Source organism: Narcine bancroftii, chromosome 1, assembly GCF_036971445.1.
Source record: "Narcine bancroftii isolate sNarBan1 chromosome 1, sNarBan1.hap1, whole genome shotgun sequence".
Taxonomy (NCBI): Eukaryota; Metazoa; Chordata; class Chondrichthyes; order Torpediniformes; family Narcinidae; genus Narcine; species Narcine bancroftii.
Window position 1 is genome coordinate 117,118,916 of NC_091469.1, and position 19,596 is coordinate 117,138,511.

General features: G+C 39.6%; 1 protein-coding gene across 1 annotated transcript; it reads left to right on the plus strand.

The window, feature by feature from the left end:
* The first annotated feature begins 3,114 nt into the window (after positions 1–3,114).
* LOC138743165 (cocaine- and amphetamine-regulated transcript protein) lies at positions 3,115–5,528 on the plus strand. Its single transcript, XM_069898116.1, has 3 exons — positions 3,115–3,271; positions 3,671–3,754; positions 5,155–5,528. Exons 1-3 carry the CDS (start codon positions 3,131–3,133, stop codon positions 5,260–5,262), a joined length of 333 nt encoding a protein of 110 aa, XP_069754217.1. The 5' UTR covers positions 3,115–3,130; the 3' UTR covers positions 5,263–5,528.
* The last annotated feature ends 14,068 nt before the right edge of the window (positions 5,529–19,596 follow it).

Consider the following 19,596-nt stretch of genomic DNA (forward strand, 5'->3'; position numbering starts at 1 on the left):
AAAGCAAATACTTTGGTTATTTTATATCAAATTCTTTGGGCACACCTTTGGCACATGATTAGACACCAAACTGTGTTGCTATAGATTGTAATCATTCATAGATGTTCACCAATATTATTTTGCTCCATGTGTAAGGAGATTCACACAGGAATGCTCTACATTCTATTGGTGATGTGTATGGATTGTAATAAGGCATTTTAAGGTTCCCTATCATAGGTTTATGCAGAAGGTCATGAGCCACACGATCCATGGAAGTGTTGCTGCTGGCTTGGATTCAGAGTTGGCTTGCCCACATAAGGTAGAGGTTGGTAGTAGATTGAGCATATTCTGCCTGAATGTCTGAGACTCCACAGGGTCCTCTTCTGGGACCCTTGCTCTTTGTGATTTTTTAAAATGTGATTTGGACAAAGAAATAGATGTGTGTCCATAAGTTTGGCGATCACACCAAGGTTGGGGGTGATGGAGATGTGTAAAAGGTTGTCATAGATTACCATGGTATATAGACAGGATGAAAAGTTGGACAGAGAAGCGGCAGATGCAACTTAATCCAGAAAAGAGTTAAGTCATGCATTTTTGAAGATCGAACTTCATGGTGGGGTATGTGGCAGCAGTCTTAGCAGTGTCGAGGAACAGAGGGATCTTGGGGTCCAGATCCATAGAACCCTCAAGGATGATGTACAAGTTTATAGGGTAATTAAGAAGCCATTTGGTGTGATGTCCTTCATTGGTCAGGTAATTTAGCTCAAGAGCCATCAGATAATGTTACAGTTCTCTAAAATTTGGCTCTACCACTCTTAGATTTTTGTGTTCAGTTCTGGGCATTTCATTATTAGTAAAGATGTGGAAGCTTTAGAAAGGACACAGAGGCGATCTACTGGGATGCTATAGATTGAAGAACATGTCTTGAAGAAAGGTTGAGCAAGCTAGGGCTTTTCACATTTGAGTAACAAAGGATGGGGAACCTTTTTCCCATCCCAGTTCCAAAGGATATCTATTTAGATAGTGGAGGAAAGCTTCGGAAAGACGCCAGAGATAGTTTTATTTTACACAGAAAAGTGGTGGGTACCTGGAATGCACTGCAGCGAGTGGGCGCATAGATGCAAAGAAAATGAATAGCTGTGGAAGAGAAGGGTTGATTGATGTCGGCCGAAGGGCCCCACACTTTGTTGTACTGTTCTATGTACCTTACACTTGATAGTCAATCATCCCTCGATCTTAAGTAAATAAAATGAACATTTTGGTTTAACTTTGTATATTCATTCTTCATAACTGGTTCGTGAATTACAGATTGACCAGCTTAATCTTCCTTGAGAAAAACAAGATACTCGCTTCATATTCTTCATCAAATGAGCCAAATTTGCAAATATTTAATTTGGTCAACGTCTGCATTAAAATACCAGTTAATAGTCAAAATAAAAGCATATTTCTGTTAATGTCGCAGGAAGAATGTTTAAACACTCAAAGTTAAGTTTAATGTCAAAATAAAATCCTTGAGCTGACTGTTAAATGGCAAAGCACCCTTTTTGACTACCCTGTCAGATATTGATAATGCACACAGTTTGTCAGAAGCTTGCTTCGGATCCAACTCATTGACGTAAAATAAAAATAGACGAAAGCACTTGGAAGTACTTCAATTGAAACTTTTCCGGGAAACTATTTTAGATGCCGTTCATGTGCCTGAGACGCGATTCCACTGAACAGGGTAATGATACACAGGTGGAAAACCTTTCGTATCGTTTGAATTGAAACCCACTTCAACCAGAGAAATGCCGTAACTAACGCTGTAATTATTATAACGGGTCAAAATCCATTCTTAGGGGTTGCTCTTGGGAATGATTACGATTCCAGTATTCTGGAAGATGGAAATTAGCAACGATCAAAACGGTTAAAAACTGGGGGCTAACGAAGTATTTCCATTGCACATTGGACATCAGGTGGTTTTAGCATTTATTCTTTTGTTCGACACATTAGAACCAGTTGGCAAGAAAACTCCAAGCTTCCTTCTACTCGGGATGTCAATTTCACACAGACAGTTTGTGTAAAAGCATTCTCGTTTTACATTTTATTGGAAGTAAAATCTGTGAGCATCTCGCTGAATGAAAGGCTTGCGGTTAATACCTTGGAGAACTCGACGATGACAGGCTGGAAGCAGAGCTCATAATCTCGTTCGATACTTTGAAAAAATGGATTGTTCGCAATGTAGTTGGGACAGATTGGAGGGACAATAAAATTAAGACGCTCTGTTATTAAAAGAAATGAATAGATGACACTACTGTGCTGTACTTTCGATTGTGAGCATACTTGAACTTTTTTTTGAGAGGGAGTTATACAATGTATTTATGGATAATTCTAGGGATCTATATGACTTGTAGTTCGAGACGAAGAGTGCACGAAGCATTTCAATAAAATGCGTTCGAGTTGCTTAATCGATTTAGAAAATATTCTTTTGATTGGAATTTAACATCTAATTATTTCATTCTTGCATCTTATAGATTCCACAGCAGTCTGTGGCATACATATAGTGGTCACATGGTCAGTAATTTAACGATGACACTGCATTAAATAGATTGGTGCATTTAATAATTGGTGGGCTAGACTATCCACAAACATGGATAGTCATGGCGGTGTGAACCACGAAACCAAGATACCAAGAATTATTTCCTTCCCTTACTTTCACATATATCTGGCAGACCTTCTTGTATCCAGTACTTTGAATGAAATGTTTAATGTACCTTTCACGATCATTAGTACCCCGCATATAAAAAAATAATTACTCTCACGTTCATTGACTTTGACGCTTGCATCTGGTGTTACAAACATCTGCAATATACTTCACTGATATTGAACAGTAATAACTCATTAGCTCCTTTGCCTGTTTCCCTCGAGGGTTCCTTTCTTCAGTGAAGAATGAATGGAATGACTTTCTTTTGAAAGGGACTGCTTTCTTCCGCACTTCATCGCTCGGATTTGCGTTGATTCTGACGTCAATGTTCCAAGCTTCTGATTAATTTTTTTTTTTTGGGGGGGGGTTGTTTACTTATCTCAAAAGTGCTCGAGACTATAAAAAAAAAACCCCGTCAGGGTAAAAGCCTGGATCTTCTGCGAAGCGGTCAGTGCCACTTTCAGAACCATGGAGAGTACTCGCCTCTGCCTTCTCACGCTGCTGAGCGCCGCTCTGCTCTCCGATTCCAACTGCCAGGAACCAGAGCTTCAGGCTCGATCCGTAGATCATTACTCAGTGAAAGAGGACTCCTCTCAAGAAAAGGAACTGGTATGGTATCATTGCTGCTTTATTTATTTGGTTTGACTTCATAACATGTTTGAACAGATCTTAGATGCATTTTAATGATTTGATTATAAACCATTAGATTTTATGCAGCGCTGGACGCTAGTTTCCGACGACAAGTTAGTTACAGTAATTGTAAGAAACGTTTCCCTTTTGGAAAGAAAACTTCATATTATTCAAAGAGGGTTTCGAGCTGTATAGGTAAGCGCGAGGATGGAGGCGAGGTGGAGATTCAAGATCAGCGGATGCAGTGACATGTTGAAAGCTGAAGGCCACTTAAAGATCACGCTGCTCAATTCATTCCCTGGAAGGAAGTTTGATTGGCTCATCTTACCATCGCCTTTCGCCGGCCTCAAGATAATAAAAGTTTTTGCTTTTGCGCAGATTGAAGCCTTGCAGGAAGTCCTGGAAAAATTGAAGAGCAAACGGATGCCAACCTATGAGAAAAAGTTTGGAATGGTTCCAATGGTAAGAAATTTGATGAAAATAATGTAGAGGATTCTTCCATCATTTGTATCCCAATGGAGTTTTCTATGTCCCGCTGTACAATATCGCGGTCCCCCTCCCCCACAACTCTCTCTCTCTCTCTCTCTCTCTCTCTCTCTCTCTCTCACACACACACACACATACACACACACACACACACACTATAAGCCTTCCTCAAATACACTCGCACGTTATCTCCAACAGCCTCGTAATTCGTTTCCTTGTGGTGTGCGTCTTAACTTTAATTGTGTTACTAACACTGGACTGTTGGCATCAATAGACAAGTTAGTTGGCTGTGCATTGATCGTGTATTGCATGACGAGAACTTCTCTTTTTGCCAAATATCCAGCTCAATTTTATAAATTTACAGGGTAGAATTATGTTGCTTTTTTTCAAATCCCTGTTTCTGAAATGAATTGCATATTTATTTTGAACCAAATTAAGAAATATTTCCCACTGGGAAAAATGCAAATTATGTGTGAATTTAGTCTATTTGTGGAATTAGGAACATTGTATATATGAACAGCCAAACACAAATCAAACCAGTGTTTTTAAAATAAGATCAGCATTTAAATTAGATCCACCGAGTAAGTTGTCCTTGAAAAAACTCGGAGAACAAATATTGTTCCATTCAAAATTGCACAATTCTTTTTGCAGTCTTTTAATGATTTACCAGGGTCAATCCTCTGGGCTTGTTTAACTTGGGGTTATTCAAAGAAAGGAAACGCTCCTTCAATTTTTGGGTCATGCTGGAGTAGTTGATCACTGATTAAATCACGATTGGTGGATCACAATTGCTCTAGGCGCCTCTTGGAACTGGGAGGTGGAAAAGATTCACAATTTCAACACGTGATTCCTATTCAATGAGCACTGCTGGTGAGTGAAATGGATGGCTGATGGGATGAGGACACTATTTGTTTCACGTATTATATTCTCTATGGTCCGATATCTTATTTACTCCATAGGTTTACATTAATGCAGAAGAGGTTACTTCAGGGCAGGATTTCAGCGTCTGCAGACTTTTGTGTTTCACTTCAGGGCAAGATACCTGAAGACACCTATAAGTCAGAATGAGTTATTCACTTCAGCAGCAAAACTAAGAAAAAAATTGATTAAAAACTATTTTAAATTCCTCTTGAATATTTTCTGAAATTAAATGATTTTATTTCCAGTGCTAATGAATAAGATATGTGTTATCATTGAGTGTATATAATAATATAATGATATAATAATATAATAATATAATATAATTACTTTTTTTGGAATTGAATTGACTCATATCAATTGAAGTTGTTTCAGTCAATGTTCAATGTACTTGTTATTATTTTTAATAGTCGAAAGAAAAAAATTAATATGCTTTTTTGTTGCTTTTTTTAAATTAGTGCGATGCTGGGGAACAATGTGCCGTGAGGAAAGGAGCCAGAATTGGGAAACTCTGTGACTGTCCCAGAGGAACCTTCTGTAACTCATTCCTCTTGAAGTGTTTGTAGAAAACAATGGCCAAATCTGGGTCTTTCCAACAGTATTTAAATACTTGAAATTAATCTGGCCAATAAAACACAAATTATTTACCAAAAAAGTATGGACATGCAGTTCTTCAGTCTTGTAGATTTAGAGTGGGAGATAGTAAAATACATTCCCACTTTTGCTATGTTGTGTAAAATTGTGTATTTTTTCTTATGGTGATAAGTTGTTTCTGCCTGTATCAGTTAATGATATTTCACAATATATCGTGTTTAACTTTCAGTAACAGAAAGGAATGGCGTATTTATAATACTGTATTTTTGTATTTAGAATGCATTAAACCTATTAATAAAATCAGTTCTAGGCATCCTTTGCTCTGTCAAAAAGTGTCTTTTTTCCCCATAAAGAAATTACAGATTTTCATAGCATATTTATAACTCTTAGAGTTTAAAACATGAAAGTGGTCAATACATTGTTTAGATGTAAATCCATAGAATTCCAAATCCATAGAATAGATAAAAATGAACATTAAACTTAGTTGTAGTCCTCCCTGACAAATTGTTGTTTTAATGGGGCAAAACAGAATGTTACTGATTTACAACTGTTTTATATTAGTAACAGAGCAGTAATATTTACATTGGTTATACATAATGTGGCCATACGTAACTTTATCCCATAATCTATTGGGTATGCAATTCATAGACCTAATTCGCTGCCTATGAAGTTAATCTTCAATGTCAGAGTAAAATGTGTACATGTGAAAGAGGATCCCATTTTACAACTGCATCATTAGTCATCACTCATCTCCTCTCCTGGAATGTCAGTAGTTCATCACACAACAGGAGGAGGCAATTTGACCCATTGAGCTCATTCTGTTTTTCTATGAATCCGTCAATCCTATTTTCCCAATTGAGTTCTAGGTCACCTCAATTTGTTGCATTAAACTTTCTTTCTCAGATTTCCCTGTAGTTTTTGCCCAGATCTTAAATCCATATCTCTCAATACAAACACCTTTCCTTATGTAAATCAGTCCTAACCTTGCACACGTCTGATAAATGTCCTTTAAATCTCTTTTTCTTCAGCTCTAACCTAACTTGTCGTTAAAATCTCCAATCCTTGTTACCATTCTGGCAAATATCCTCTCTGCACTCTATATTGTTCTCATATTTGTCACACTCTGGCCTAAAAATCTTTTTTGTTTATCTTGAGGATAATGAAGAAATAAAAACCAGGAAGCTGACCTGTATAATACATTATTTGGTTGCACGCACTGTTCATACATCTTTTTAAGTGCTGATTTTGTTCATTGAAATGTAATTTGCATAATCTGACAAAGATGTATGTTAGAACTGCTGCCTTTTTTATAGCAATTTTACAATGAAAGCAAGCAATAGCTCTACTGAAGCAACACATTAATATCAGCTATAATCAATAAATTATTTTTGAAACATTACATGATCTATCCTTATATATCTGTTATAGAGTAGTATAATAATGAATAAAAACAGGTATTATAGCTTTAGGTAATCCTATTGGGCATTGTTCCAATTGAACATCTGTTTAAATTCAGGAAAAGGTTGCCTTATGACGAAAAGTCATTCTTTAAAATGCCAACTCTTTCTTTCTTATTACTGTAGATGATGGCTGACCAACTGGATTTTTCCAGCATTTTCATTTTCATTGCATTGGGGTATTATTCTTTGAGAAGTGAGGAGATATTAACCTACCACAAAAACACAATGGAAAGTGTCAACCCCTATCAAAACTTTTGATAGCTGCAAAGTTCTGCAGTAATGAATGCGTATAATCCAAAGTAACAAATTACTGGACACTTTCTCATTACGTTTCCTGACTCATTAATGTGCAGTACAATGATTTAATCAGGGTTTGATTGATTATTTTAAGAAAGACGTCAAAATTCTGAAAGAGTGAAGAAAATATTTACAAAGACAAAGGCAGAAAAGAAGTTCTACTTCTGTGGAAAGGGTAACGAAAAGAAAAGATGAAGAGATTTGTTAGTGGAAGGATTTGAAAGCTTCTTTGAATGATAAGTTTTGTGGGTTTGCAGTTATCTGCTCAGAAACTGACCTCAGATTCCATGACTATCTCGGACAATGTGGGAACAACATTCCCCTTTGCCTCTTCTGGAATTACATCTCCAAAATATGCGAAGAGTATGAAGAACATGAAGCAAAACAGCCCCTGCCAGAAAAAGGAACAGACTAGAGTTTTAATTAAATGAAGTGTGAATTTGCATCTTCATGCCCACAATTTTAGAGTCAAGGACTTTCACCAAGTTCCTGCATAAGACCGCTGTCCATATTTTTCCTATCCATATCCAACATCCAAAAATGTGAATATAAACAAGGAATGGCAAAAATTCCAACTGGCTTATCCAAACCTACTCTGTGCCATTGCTTATGTTTCTTAGGTCACAGACCGGAAAACAGACCAACAAAAATGATCAGCAAACTTCAAGATCTGGGAGTTAACATCCCAAGGTGTAATTGGACCATGGATTTTTTCACCTCCAGACCACAATCAGTGAAGATTGGTAAAAACTGCTCCTCCACAATCTCTATCAGTACCGGAGCCCCACAGGGATTTTTCTTAGCCCCTGCTCTACTCTACACCTACAACTGTGTAGCTCGGTACAATTACACCACCTATAAATTTCCTGATGATACCACGGTAGTGGGTTGTATAAAGGAAGGGGATGAGTCAGTATACAAGATGGAGAGTGAAAACTTGGCTGAATGATGCAATGACAACCTTGCATTCAATGTCACCAAAACTAAGAAACTGATTGGTGACTTTAGGAAAGAAAAGCCAGAGGTAGACAATCCAGTGATCATCTGGGATTCAGAGGTGGAGAGGGTGAGAAAATTTAAGTTCCTGGGTGTCACTATCTCCAACAATATTTCCTGGACCCAACACACCAATGGCATCATGAAGAAAGTATGTCATCGCCTCTACTTCCTCAGGAGTTTGTGAAGAAAACCAGAAAACCTGGCAAATGTGTACAGAGGATTGGTGGAAAGTGTGCTGACCTGCTGCACCACAGTCTGGTATAGGAACACCAAAACTCCTGAGCGTAAAGCCCTCCAAAATGTAGTGGGCACAGCCCAGGCAAAACCCTCCCCACTATTGAGTACATCTTATTTTTGCACTACTATTTAGTGGTAATTCTGTCTCGCCTGCAGGAGAAAGGAATCTTAGGGTTGTATATGATGTCATACATGTACTCTGACAATAAATCTGAAATCTGAAATGATTCTGGTTTTTAGGGAGCCATCAACTTTGAATAGAAAATGACAGGTAAATGACAGAGAGTGATAGTTTAATCATGATTTAATTGAATGACATAAATCACCAAAACCAAAGAAAGTATAGTTCAGGCTATTCAGAGAATTGAGGGAGGAGTTTCTGATCAGTATTTCCCAATTTTCACTAACAATAGACAGGATGTTAGACAGCTTGAAGGCTGCTCACATGGTAATGCCGTTTAAAAGGGGAGAAAGGGATAGAGTGAATAATTGCAGGCAAATCATCTTAATGTCAATTGGTGCCAAATTATTGTCAAGTTACTATGGTACATTATAACTCATCACTTTGAAAAGCAGAGATTAATTAATAACAGTCAGCAAAGATTTATTAGGAAACAATTTAATTTGGCAGAATCCTTTGAGGAGGTAGAAAGGAGAGTGAAAGAGGGCAGATTAACTAATGAAGATTAAAAATTGTTTAACAGCATGACAGATTGATCAGAAAGGGTTGTATGTATAATCCCAAGAAAAGGCAATGAATTCAGAGGTTGCAAGTGGGATCACTCCAAATTAATCTTGTCTGGCTGTCCTGGACACAGTGGTCTGCATAAAAACACAGAAAGGCTGAAGGAACTCAACAGATACCTGCTGACGAGACTGGCTGAGTTCCTCCAGCCTTTCTGTGTTTTTTCTACAATCACAGCATCTGCAGACTTTTGTGTTTCACTACATTGATCTGGATTACCATCGATACATGAGGAGCTCGCGCCCATTATGGTTTATTCTCATCACAGTCTCCTGTAGTAGTTACCTCACAACAGTGCTGGGTCCATGTCTTTCTTGTGCAGGCTTTTAGGCAGCAGGCAGCTTATGGAATTGAAAGAGATCTAGAAACAGCTTGGTACATGAGGCTTAACAAATTCATTTAATTTTTTTTTTGAGGGACATGCATAGAATTCTCAGCTCAGTATAGGATATTTTTTACCACAGGTTGGGACTAACAAAGCTTTTGCCATTTCGCAGCACCTGAAGAATGTTAGGTTTCAGCCTGAGCTATTAGGAGGTGGTGGGAAAGAAAGAGGCCCATGGTGAGGTAAGGAAGATTGAGGGATCAGCAGAGCAAGGGTTAGTAGAAGAAATTGGAATTATCTGCTTGGATGAAGGTTGGGCCCCTAATTGTTGGAGAAAGCAAGGGGTTTGGAGGGACCATGGAAGAATCACCAAGGAAGGTAGGCTTGTCATTTAAAATACTGAAGAAGGTGCCATATTTGCAGTGAAGGATTTCTTCTGCAGAAATTGCATGCACAAAAGTGGTGCCTAGCCTAGCCAAGCCTAGCCTTGCATTGCATGTCTATTTATATCTCTGAGCTTCACCATCTTAACACATCTGATCCACAAGGTTCTGAAGCAGATTTTGTGGATCTTGGATATATCCTAATTATACTTAATCATGTATTTTATTTAAATTTGTAGTGCATAGTATGTGTAAGCATTGCACGGCATAATAAATGTCAGGCCTTGTGTCACTATTCACATTTGATGCAACTCTTTAAAGCAGATCAAAGCTCTGAGGTTCACAGAATCACTGATTGGTGACAATATCTATTCCATGCTGCACCAAGGCTATTCATTACCATGCCAGGGGTATCCAGGCTCTGTGGGGAACTGCATGTAGCTTAGCAGCAGAGTCATGGAGGCTGAGACTGACCTGAGAGTGGAAGTGAATTCAATGCCCGGTGGCTGAGAGTCTGTGTGGGACAAATGGCAGGGAGAGAATTGCTTCAAAGAATGAAGGACTTAAAATGATGGATAATAACCTTGACTCAATCAAAAACAAATGCCTGGCAATTGAAAAATAGGAGGCACATTGATTACCAAAGAAAGGCATAGGGATATGAATAAAAAGGTAGAAGACTCTTGGAGTTTATCAAATGTGTATTTTTGTGAAAAGTGGGTTCTATTGAATTTGTAACTTGATTATAAGCAATCTACTCTTTCTCATGACTCTGATGTTGTACTGGTTATTTTTCTTTCAAACAAGATAGGGAATTTTTAAAATTACTTAGATAGAAATCTATCGTCAATGTCTTTCATGTCACTCTAAATGAGTCTGGCAGCTCAACATTTTGGGGGGGGGGATATAACGTTCAAATTAAACTCCCCCAAATAAAATAATATTTTTAATTAGAAAAATAGGTCAATGGCAGTAAATGAAATGCAGAAAATATTAAACATGAAACACAAGAAGCGGCTCTTTTACTAGGAGTACTAGAAGAATGAGAGCAAGGCGTATTCTGCAAAGGTTAGTTTTTATGATGAGTGCGTGGATCTTAGAGTTGCCTGGGTAACAGAATACATTGTAATAATCATACAAATGTTGTGATCTGAATCTGAGAGATGAAGGATGAGAGGTGAGTTAATCGAGGTATATAAGATTATGAGGAGTGTGTGTGGGCTGGGCAGCCAGCCCCCTTTTTCCCAGGGCAACAATAGCAAATACCAGATGACATTTGTTTTAGGTGAGTGGAGGGAGGATTAGGGGAGATGTCAGAGGAAAGATTTTTTTTCACTCAGAGAGTGGTGGGTGCCTGGAATGCATTTCTGGGGGTGGTGGTGGAGGCTGGTTCAATAGGGACATTTAAAAGGCACAAAGATAGGCACAAGGATGTAAGAAAAATAGAGGGTCATGGGTGTGAGGTAGGGAAGAATTAGTTTGTTGTAGATAGATTTACATAGGTCGGCGCATCATTGTGGGGCGATGGGCCTGTATTGTGCTGTAATGTATATTCTAATATTTATAGGTGTCATTTCTGATTGGTCAGAACTAATGAAGGCAATTTTAAATGTAACAGTATCACTTTATATTTTGTATACTGAGGTTGATTTGCTCATTGCACTATTATCTTAATTAATACCCAAGATTTGGCATAAAAATATGTCACTGTATCCTAGCACAGTTTTGCAGAAGGTGCTCTTTATTCTTTCTATCAAGATAATTTGGTGAGGAAAAGGAAAATAGCCTTGCAATTTAATTGAAATATTTATAATATTGTAGTGGCAATATTTACTTTCTAAATATGATATTGATTTTCCTATTTGTTCTTCCCACATTTCATTTTGTTTTAATTTCTTTAAGTGAATCTGAGGACCCGCTTTCAGGCTGAAATGGTGTGAAACAGAATTGTGACAACTTGTAAGGACTAGACTGCATTTGCAAACCTTGTCTCATCTACCTTCAAATGACTAAGAACAAGTGCTGGAGGTAAACATGGAGACCACAGATGTTGGAAAACTGGAGCAACACACTCATAAATCCTTCATCAGGTTTTCAACCTGAAATATCGACTGTCTATTGCTTTCTTTGGATCTGCCTGCCCCGTTGAGTTCCGCCAGCACTTCCTTTGTGTGTTGTAACAATGGCTAGATCTTGTCTGAAGGAATGAAGAGAGAGAGAGAGAGAGAGAGAGAGAGAGAGAGAGAGAGGGGGGAGAGAGAGAGAGAGGAGAGAGAGAGAGAGAGAGAGAGAGAGGAGAGAGAGAGAGCATTAGTGGACACGTACCACTTACAAAATGAATATGGCATAGACAATGGGCCGGGAAGGTTCCAATGCTCACAACTGTCAGAACAGATACAATTTAGTGGTTTTTCTTCCTCTTTCTTCCTGCACTCCTCTCATCCCATCTGCCTCTGAAGAGATGGACAACAAATATTTTCTGCCTCCTTAGCATATCACTTGGACCTTAATCAATCCCCGCAGAAACATACTCTACAAACTAGAGTGACCTGAGCTTGTGACCACATTTGAGGTGAACTGAGTGGAATCCTGAGCATATAGAACATGGCAATGTATGGAACCAAAGGAGGAAGAGATGATTCAGCTCCTTGTGCCTGCTTCACCTTTTGAAAAGATCATGCCAAGCCTTCACTACACTAATCACATATTTCTTGATTCCCTTAATTTCTTTTTAAAAAATCTATCATCTCTGTATTGAAAATACTTGGCATCTGAGCATCCACAGTCCTTCCAGGTATAGAATTCAAATGTTTCACTCCCTCAGAGTGGAGAAATTCTCTGACATGAATGGACTTTCCCTAATTTTCAGGCTGACATCTCTGGTTCTGGTCACTCAACCAAGGTAATGATCTATCTTTCGATATGTTTCAGTGAAATCCCTGCTCATTGATTTTAAACTTCAGAGAATGTACTTTGAGTCTACTCATCACAACTTCTAAGAGATTCTGCTATCTTAGGGATAAACTGTGAATCAATGTTGTGCTCCATTGCAAGTTTCTTCTTTTTAGACCAGGTCTGAGGGTTAAGGATGATCCAAAACATACAGGTTTGTTAGGTCAATTGGGTGTAGTTGGACATCACAAGTTTCATGAGCTAAGATGACCTTCTACCCTGTTCTATCATTAAAGTAAGCAAAAATGTCACCATGCCACCCTATTTCTGTGGGATCTGAGGCTGCAGATGAGGCTGATGTGAAGCCAGTGGACTATGGCAAAGGTGACAGGTAGGTTGGAAGGTGCTCAATTTACTCAGCCTTGGGCTTGTCATTGCTCAACTGGATGATCCTTCCTCTTTTTGATGAGTCTTGGACCAGGGACTTGCACAAGCCAGAGGGAATGTTATACTTTTTCAAGGAAGGTTTGAGGACATTTTGAAATATCCTTCTTTATAGTCAGTGGTAGAGCATGGAGTAGAATGCCTGCATTTCTGAGTCCACTGTCAGGCATGCAAAACCAATGGTGTATCGATCAGAATGTGAATACAGCCTCAATACTGGGGATGTTGGCCATGGAGAGGGACTTATTTTGCTTGTTCTCTGGATGTGGATGAACTTGGTGTTCACTGCCCATTCCTAATTGTCCTAGAATGGAAAGCAGTTAATAGGCAACCCTATCAGTTGGTGTGATGTCAAATCTACTGTAAGCCCAGTTAGGTTCGAGTATCAGCCTTCCCTTACATAGTAGTTTGGCACAGACTAGATGGACTGAAAGGCCTTTTTCTGTGCTATAGTGTTCTAGGTTCTATGCTTCCTTCCCTGAAGTATAGTAGTTAACAGATTATTTTTCAACAACAAACCAGTCATACCATCTCACCTTTATCACTTGTTTAAATTCAAGGTTTAAAAAAATTGAATTTAAAATCTTTTATGGCACTGGTGTGATTTGAACTCTGCTCTCTTGAGTCAATGGTCCAGGACACTTGTAGACCATGCTGTAGAATATGCTGAGTTTGGCTTGTATATCTCGCATGTGAGCTTGGTGATGTGGCAGAGACAGGAAAGATACTACCTGCTCCAGGCTTTGAGGGGTCTACGGTGGGTGGACTATGTCTCAGAAACACACAGAAGGGCAGATCTAACTGCTCACCAGCCAAGCATAGATTTAGCATTCACTCGCTCTTCAAGCACTCTTTATGTCAGATGACCAAAAGTTGTGATAGTGGATGGCGAATTTCATCATTGATATTTGTCTCGTGATAGATGGATCCAAAAATTGAGAAGATAAATGTGTTTTTATGGTCTTTATTGTCAGAGGATGGTGATGTTCAGTGATGGGTCAGTATCAAATCTTTGTTTTGTTAACATTAAGTTACGACACATTCTACAAGACAAACAGTTTTGAAGACCCTAGAAAGAAAGGTCTTCTCAAGAGCATCTCCCAGATCTGAAGGCTGCTAAACAACAGGAGTTGCAGTGAGTCCACAGGATTAGAACTGTCCTGAAGTCCAGTATCATTAGAACCTTCGATGTGACTCTTGGTTCCTTGACCAGAAAAAGAATAAGATTGGTTGAGTGGGAAGTTTCAGAAGATCCAGATGCTACAAACTGCAAAAATAAGGCACTCTTGGACTAGAGGATGGACTGTGCATCAGCTCTACAGGAAGACTGCAGTCCAACAGGAAATTGATGAGTTGAAGGTGGTGGGTGGTAAAAGGCAGGGCATCAACGGCCTGTTGAGAACCAGCCACGTGTTCATCCTTCAGAACTGTCAATGGCAAAGACATCCCAAATTCTCAAACATCCACTCAAAGGGAGGCAAGAAAAGATTGGAAGGCTGTTGAAGAGGCCACTTTGAAAACCTCCTCAGCCATGTCTCTATCACTGACATCAGTGTCCCTGACTCTATCCCACAGTGGACTGTCACAGCCAGCCTCACCACCACATCAAGTTCAAGTTCAAGTTTATTAACATCCAATTACACAAGCACAACTCGATGAAACAGCATTCTCCGGTCCTCAGTGCAAAACACCATTGGCATCACTAAGGGGATGCGGACCACACAGGGTGACACCATCAGAGGGGGTGACACCAAAATGACTGTCGGAGCCCCGCAAATCCACCCCCGCATGCGTAGATCCCTGCAGATCCACGCTTGCACCGAGTCTCTCAGATCTACGCATGCACAGAGTGCTGTAGACCCAGGATTGTGCAGAACCCCACAGACCCACACATGGAGGGAGTGGGGGGGGGCTGTGACACCATGAGTTACTGTACTGGGTGACGCCAACCCTGGTGATGACACTGCAAACCACATAGACACACAAGCAGACATAACACATATACAGGCATACAGAGGACAAATATACCTATCAATAAATAGATAGATATTGTTTAGTAAACATTAGAGCCTTGGATGATTAGTGTGAGCAGCTCCTTTGATCATTCGCATTCTAACTGCCCTTGGGAAGAAGCTGTTTCTCTGCCTGATGGTGCTGGCTCTGATGCTCCTGCATCCCTTTCCCACCGGGAGAAGCTGAAACATACTGCATGTGGGGTGGTAGAGGCCCTTTTCAGACAACAATCCCGGTAGATCACATCGATGGAGGGAAGGGAGACCCCAGTGATCCTCTCTGGTACTCTTGTGGTTCTGTGGATTGAATTCTGATGCAATGCTCTACCAACCACACCCCACTGTGACGCAGCTGGCCAGGACGCTCTCGATAGAGCTCCTGTAGAAGGTTGACATGATGGTGGCCGGTAGCCTTGTCCATTTCACTCTTCTCAGGAAGTGCAGTCATTGTTGCATCTTCCTGACAAGTGAGGAGATGTTGTAGGTCCATGATCGGTCACTAGTTAACAGCTTAACCAACATAGGATAGTACAGCACAGTGTAGATACAAAGCAGTTATGTCTGCACTGCACAAGTCTCTTTCCATTCTACTTTATCTGAGCCTATTCGCATATCATTCAAATGTTTTTTTCTCCCATAAAACATCACATTAAATCTATCCACATCATTTGTCTCAATTACTGGTGCTAGAAAGTTTCACTTTCTTTCTGGAGAAATAAGTTTCTCTCTGACTCCTCAGAATCTGAGTTAGATGGCCATGAAAAAGGTCCTGCGGCCTCACTTACTGGTTACTCCATAAACAATACAGAGTGAAAGAGGACCATTTTCTGCAAAGATTAAAAATGAACACAGTTTGATTTTTTTTCAAAATGAACAATTCTATAAACTCTCATAGTACTAAATCTAGGATTTAATTCAAGTATTGCTAATGAGGTATTGCTAACGCAAATCCCAATCAGCTAACCTCTCATTTTAAACGAGACCAGCACCATTTGTCAAATGGTTCAGTTATTGGGTGCAACATGTTTTGAAAGTTATGATGATGAAGTCCTGAAATCTGACATTTATAAACCAAGACAGAACACATTCCCTCTCCTAACCTCAATTCTAGCCTTCAGTACCAAGATAACTCCAGACGGAGCAATAAGATGCCATTGGCAAAGTATGTTCAATATTCCATTCTTCGGTGGAATTTCTCTTTCATCAACCACACTTCACAGAGTTAAGCACCATGCTTGCCTACCTAGAGCAAGTAATTGCTCTTCTGGGAAGCTAACATTGCTGGCTTCAGGCTTGAATGGTTTTCTTCTCCACCTCCTTGAGCTAATGGGGCCACTGCACTGTTTACCTAACTTCCTTTGGGACTAATATTCTTCTCTCTTGAGATCATCTTTTTCTGGTCTGATCTGTTTCATAAATCTGTCTCCTTCACATTCATTTCATCTCTCTGTTACCTCACTCTTCAATTTTACCAAAACAATATTAAAAATGTATTTAAAATATTGAATTTTTCTGATGACAAATGATATAAGGAGATTTTTGACAACAAATATATGCAAAGCCAATTCTTATTAACGTGGCACTCCAAATTTGAATGCACAAAAAGGAAAGCTAGACTGAAATAAGCAGGCATAATCGCTTCTTGAAATATATAAAATATCTTCAGCATTTCAGAGTGAAGCAATTATATTTATATCTGACACCAGCAGAAAGAAATTCATTTGATTATAGCATTTTTACAGTTTATTCAGTTCTAGGTCTCTTTGCATTGATTTTGTTTCTAGACCAGAACTAATAATAGCCAAAGGGGAAAAAACCCTGCAACTTAGCCTGTCTGTGATGTAACTGAGATTCGTGAAGCACATATAAAAAGATCCACTTGTCTATTTTGGCAAGGTGGATTTTATCTGTAGATTTGAAAAGGCTGCCAGTGTTAAAAGATTTATCTATCACTGAAATGGTTTATGTCCACAACTAAAGTACAGGCTTTGTGAGACAAACCAAAGTGATTTCTCTATTAAGTGGAAAAGCTTTCGGTCCTGTTATTGCTAATCCGATTTAAAACTTATTGTTGATGGAGTTAAAATTGGGCAAGGATGCAGCTGATTTACCACCAAAACTCCATCAGATTCACGGGAAATAGAATCAGAAACCAAGGGGCTAAATCGGATGGCAATGAGTGTATTTTGGTGGCATAGGCTCATGGCCTGTTACCTGCTGTATCGCTAAATTAAAACATTTAAAATTAAAGCTGGAAATGGGTATGGGGATGGTGATGTGAAATGAACTTGCATCTGTTCAATGCAATGCTGTCTGCCAATCATAATGACTGTTGCATCCAGCATTTGCTAACTGTATTGTTGATTGGTGGGACAATATGTTAAATGTTTTTGTATTTCTTAAAGCTAGTTTTCCAAGAATATTGGAAGTCAAGGCTCATGTTGCAGGCTTATCTACTCCACCATATCCTCCCACACTCAGCATGGTTGACACCCCCACCCACATGTTCTACTGGCTGCTTAATCGTCCACCAAACATGTGGCGCAACAATCACAGAGCCACTTGAATTTCTTTCGCAAGGTGTATTTAAGGCAGAGATTGACAGGAATCAAAGGTTATTGGGAAAAAGATAGGGAGTGGGGCTGAGTGGGAGGATGGATCAGCTCAGAATGGTGCAGCAGACTTGATGGGCCATAGCGCCTACTTCTGCTCCAATATCTTGTGATCTTGTGAAGACAAGAAGGAACCCAAGCGAGTACCAGAGGCAGATAGAGGCACTTACATGTTTTCAACCTTCCAAAATGAAGAGTGCTGACCATTACTGGGATGCTCTAAATAACCTCACTTTCTGGCATGGCTCCAGCTTCACTAAGTCCACACCATCCACGGGCTTACTATACATAGATTCATCTCAACCTTGTGTAACTGTGTGTGTTGGTAAGCGTTATATGTTCCACCAGGTCCCTCTCCTGAGGTGTTCCATGAATCCCACTTGTAATGAGACAGGCTGCATTAGATATCGTTCATGGTAGTGGCTTGAACTGGAGTTGGGATTGTAAATCCCAAGGGTCAGGAACATTAGATTAGATGTATTTATTATTGTCATGTGCACCAAGATACACTGAAAAGGTTTCTTTTGCGTGCCATTTTTTTTTGCATTGTCGCATTCCAGAGCTTTTGGTGAAAAGAGAAAGAAGAAGAAGAAAAGAAAGGAAGTGCCTTCTGAGACAGTGAGTGGTTTAGGATCATACAGCTGATGCATGATCAATTACCCAAAGACTGAATTTGCTGTGACTGAAGGCTTTTATTTACAAGAGATGGACAGAATCCCTGTGTTGGTCGCTCAGAAGTGTGGTGAAACCACTCTTGCATATATTTGTCATGTGTAAATATTATGACTTTCCCTGGTTAGCCCTGCTCTCACTGGTTGGCTCATGACTCCACCCTGTTTTTCCCCCATAAAGGCTGTCATGCCACAAGCCTGCCCCAAGTTCGCGTCCAGGTCAGTGTGATCGACCAACACAGGGATGCTGTCCATCTCTTGTAAATAAAGGCTTTCAGTCTCAGCAACTTCAGTCTTTGTGTAATTGATCATGCTTCTAATATGTGGTATTCATGGCTAGTGTAGCTGGGTATGTGCATATCTGGAACCAAGCTCCAACTGTGAATTTGAGACAGGATTCTTGATCTCTTAATTCTTTTGTAATAACCAAAATAATTAAAATATTTGGTTTCTAACTTTGCCCTTCTATTTTCTTAGACTCTCAAAATTACAGCACAATACATAGGCCCACAATATTGTGTTGTCCTTTATTAACCCACTCCACATTAATATAACTATATCTGATCTCACACTCATCACACTATTGTTCCTACATCCTTGTGCTTATCTGGAGACTTTTAAAATTTCCTTTTTTAATAATCTCCACCACCCACCCTGTCAACACCTTCCATGCACACACCACTCTCTGTGTAAAAAAAAATGTGACTTTCAAGTTCAAGTTTATTTATCATCTGATTGCACCAGTACAAAAAGGTGTTCTTTTTGACATGAGTTGCTGTAGCAGTTTAACAGTCATTCAGCATTCTCACTGTCTTTGGGAAGAAGCTGTTCCTCAGCCTGGTGGTTCTAGCTCTAATACTTCTGGATCTCTTTTTTGATGGGAGTAGCTGGAAAATGCTGCTTGTGGGCTGGTAGGAGTCCACCCTGATTTTGCAAGCCTTCTTTAAACTACAATCTTGGAAAACCACATCGATGTGGGGTTGGGTGGGAGGGTGTGGGGGAGGGAGACCTCAGTGATCATCTCTGTTGCTTTCTTGGTCCTGTGTGGATTGATCTCCGATCCGATTCTCTACAGGAATCCTGCCACACTGTAATGCAGCAGCCAGGACACTCTCGCTAGAGCTCCGGTAGAAAGTTGACAGAATTGTGGCTGGTAGCTTCACCTGCTTCAACCTCTGAAGAAGTACAGTTGCTGTTGCACCTAACAAGTAAGATGTTATGGTGTCCAG

Excerpts from the sequence above, each read along its gene's own strand:
- LOC138743165 (XM_069898116.1), top strand. The coding sequence starts at position 3,131 with ATGGAGAGTACTCGCCTCTGCCTTCTCACGCTGCTGAGCGCCGCTCTG. Across the intron at positions 3,272-3,670 it reads CCTCTCAAGAAAAGGAACTG|ATTGAAGCCTTGCAGGAAGT; the intron begins GTATGGTATCAT and ends GCTTTTGCGCAG. Across the intron at positions 3,755-5,154 it reads AGTTTGGAATGGTTCCAATG|TGCGATGCTGGGGAACAATG; the intron begins GTAAGAAATTTG and ends TTTTTAAATTAG.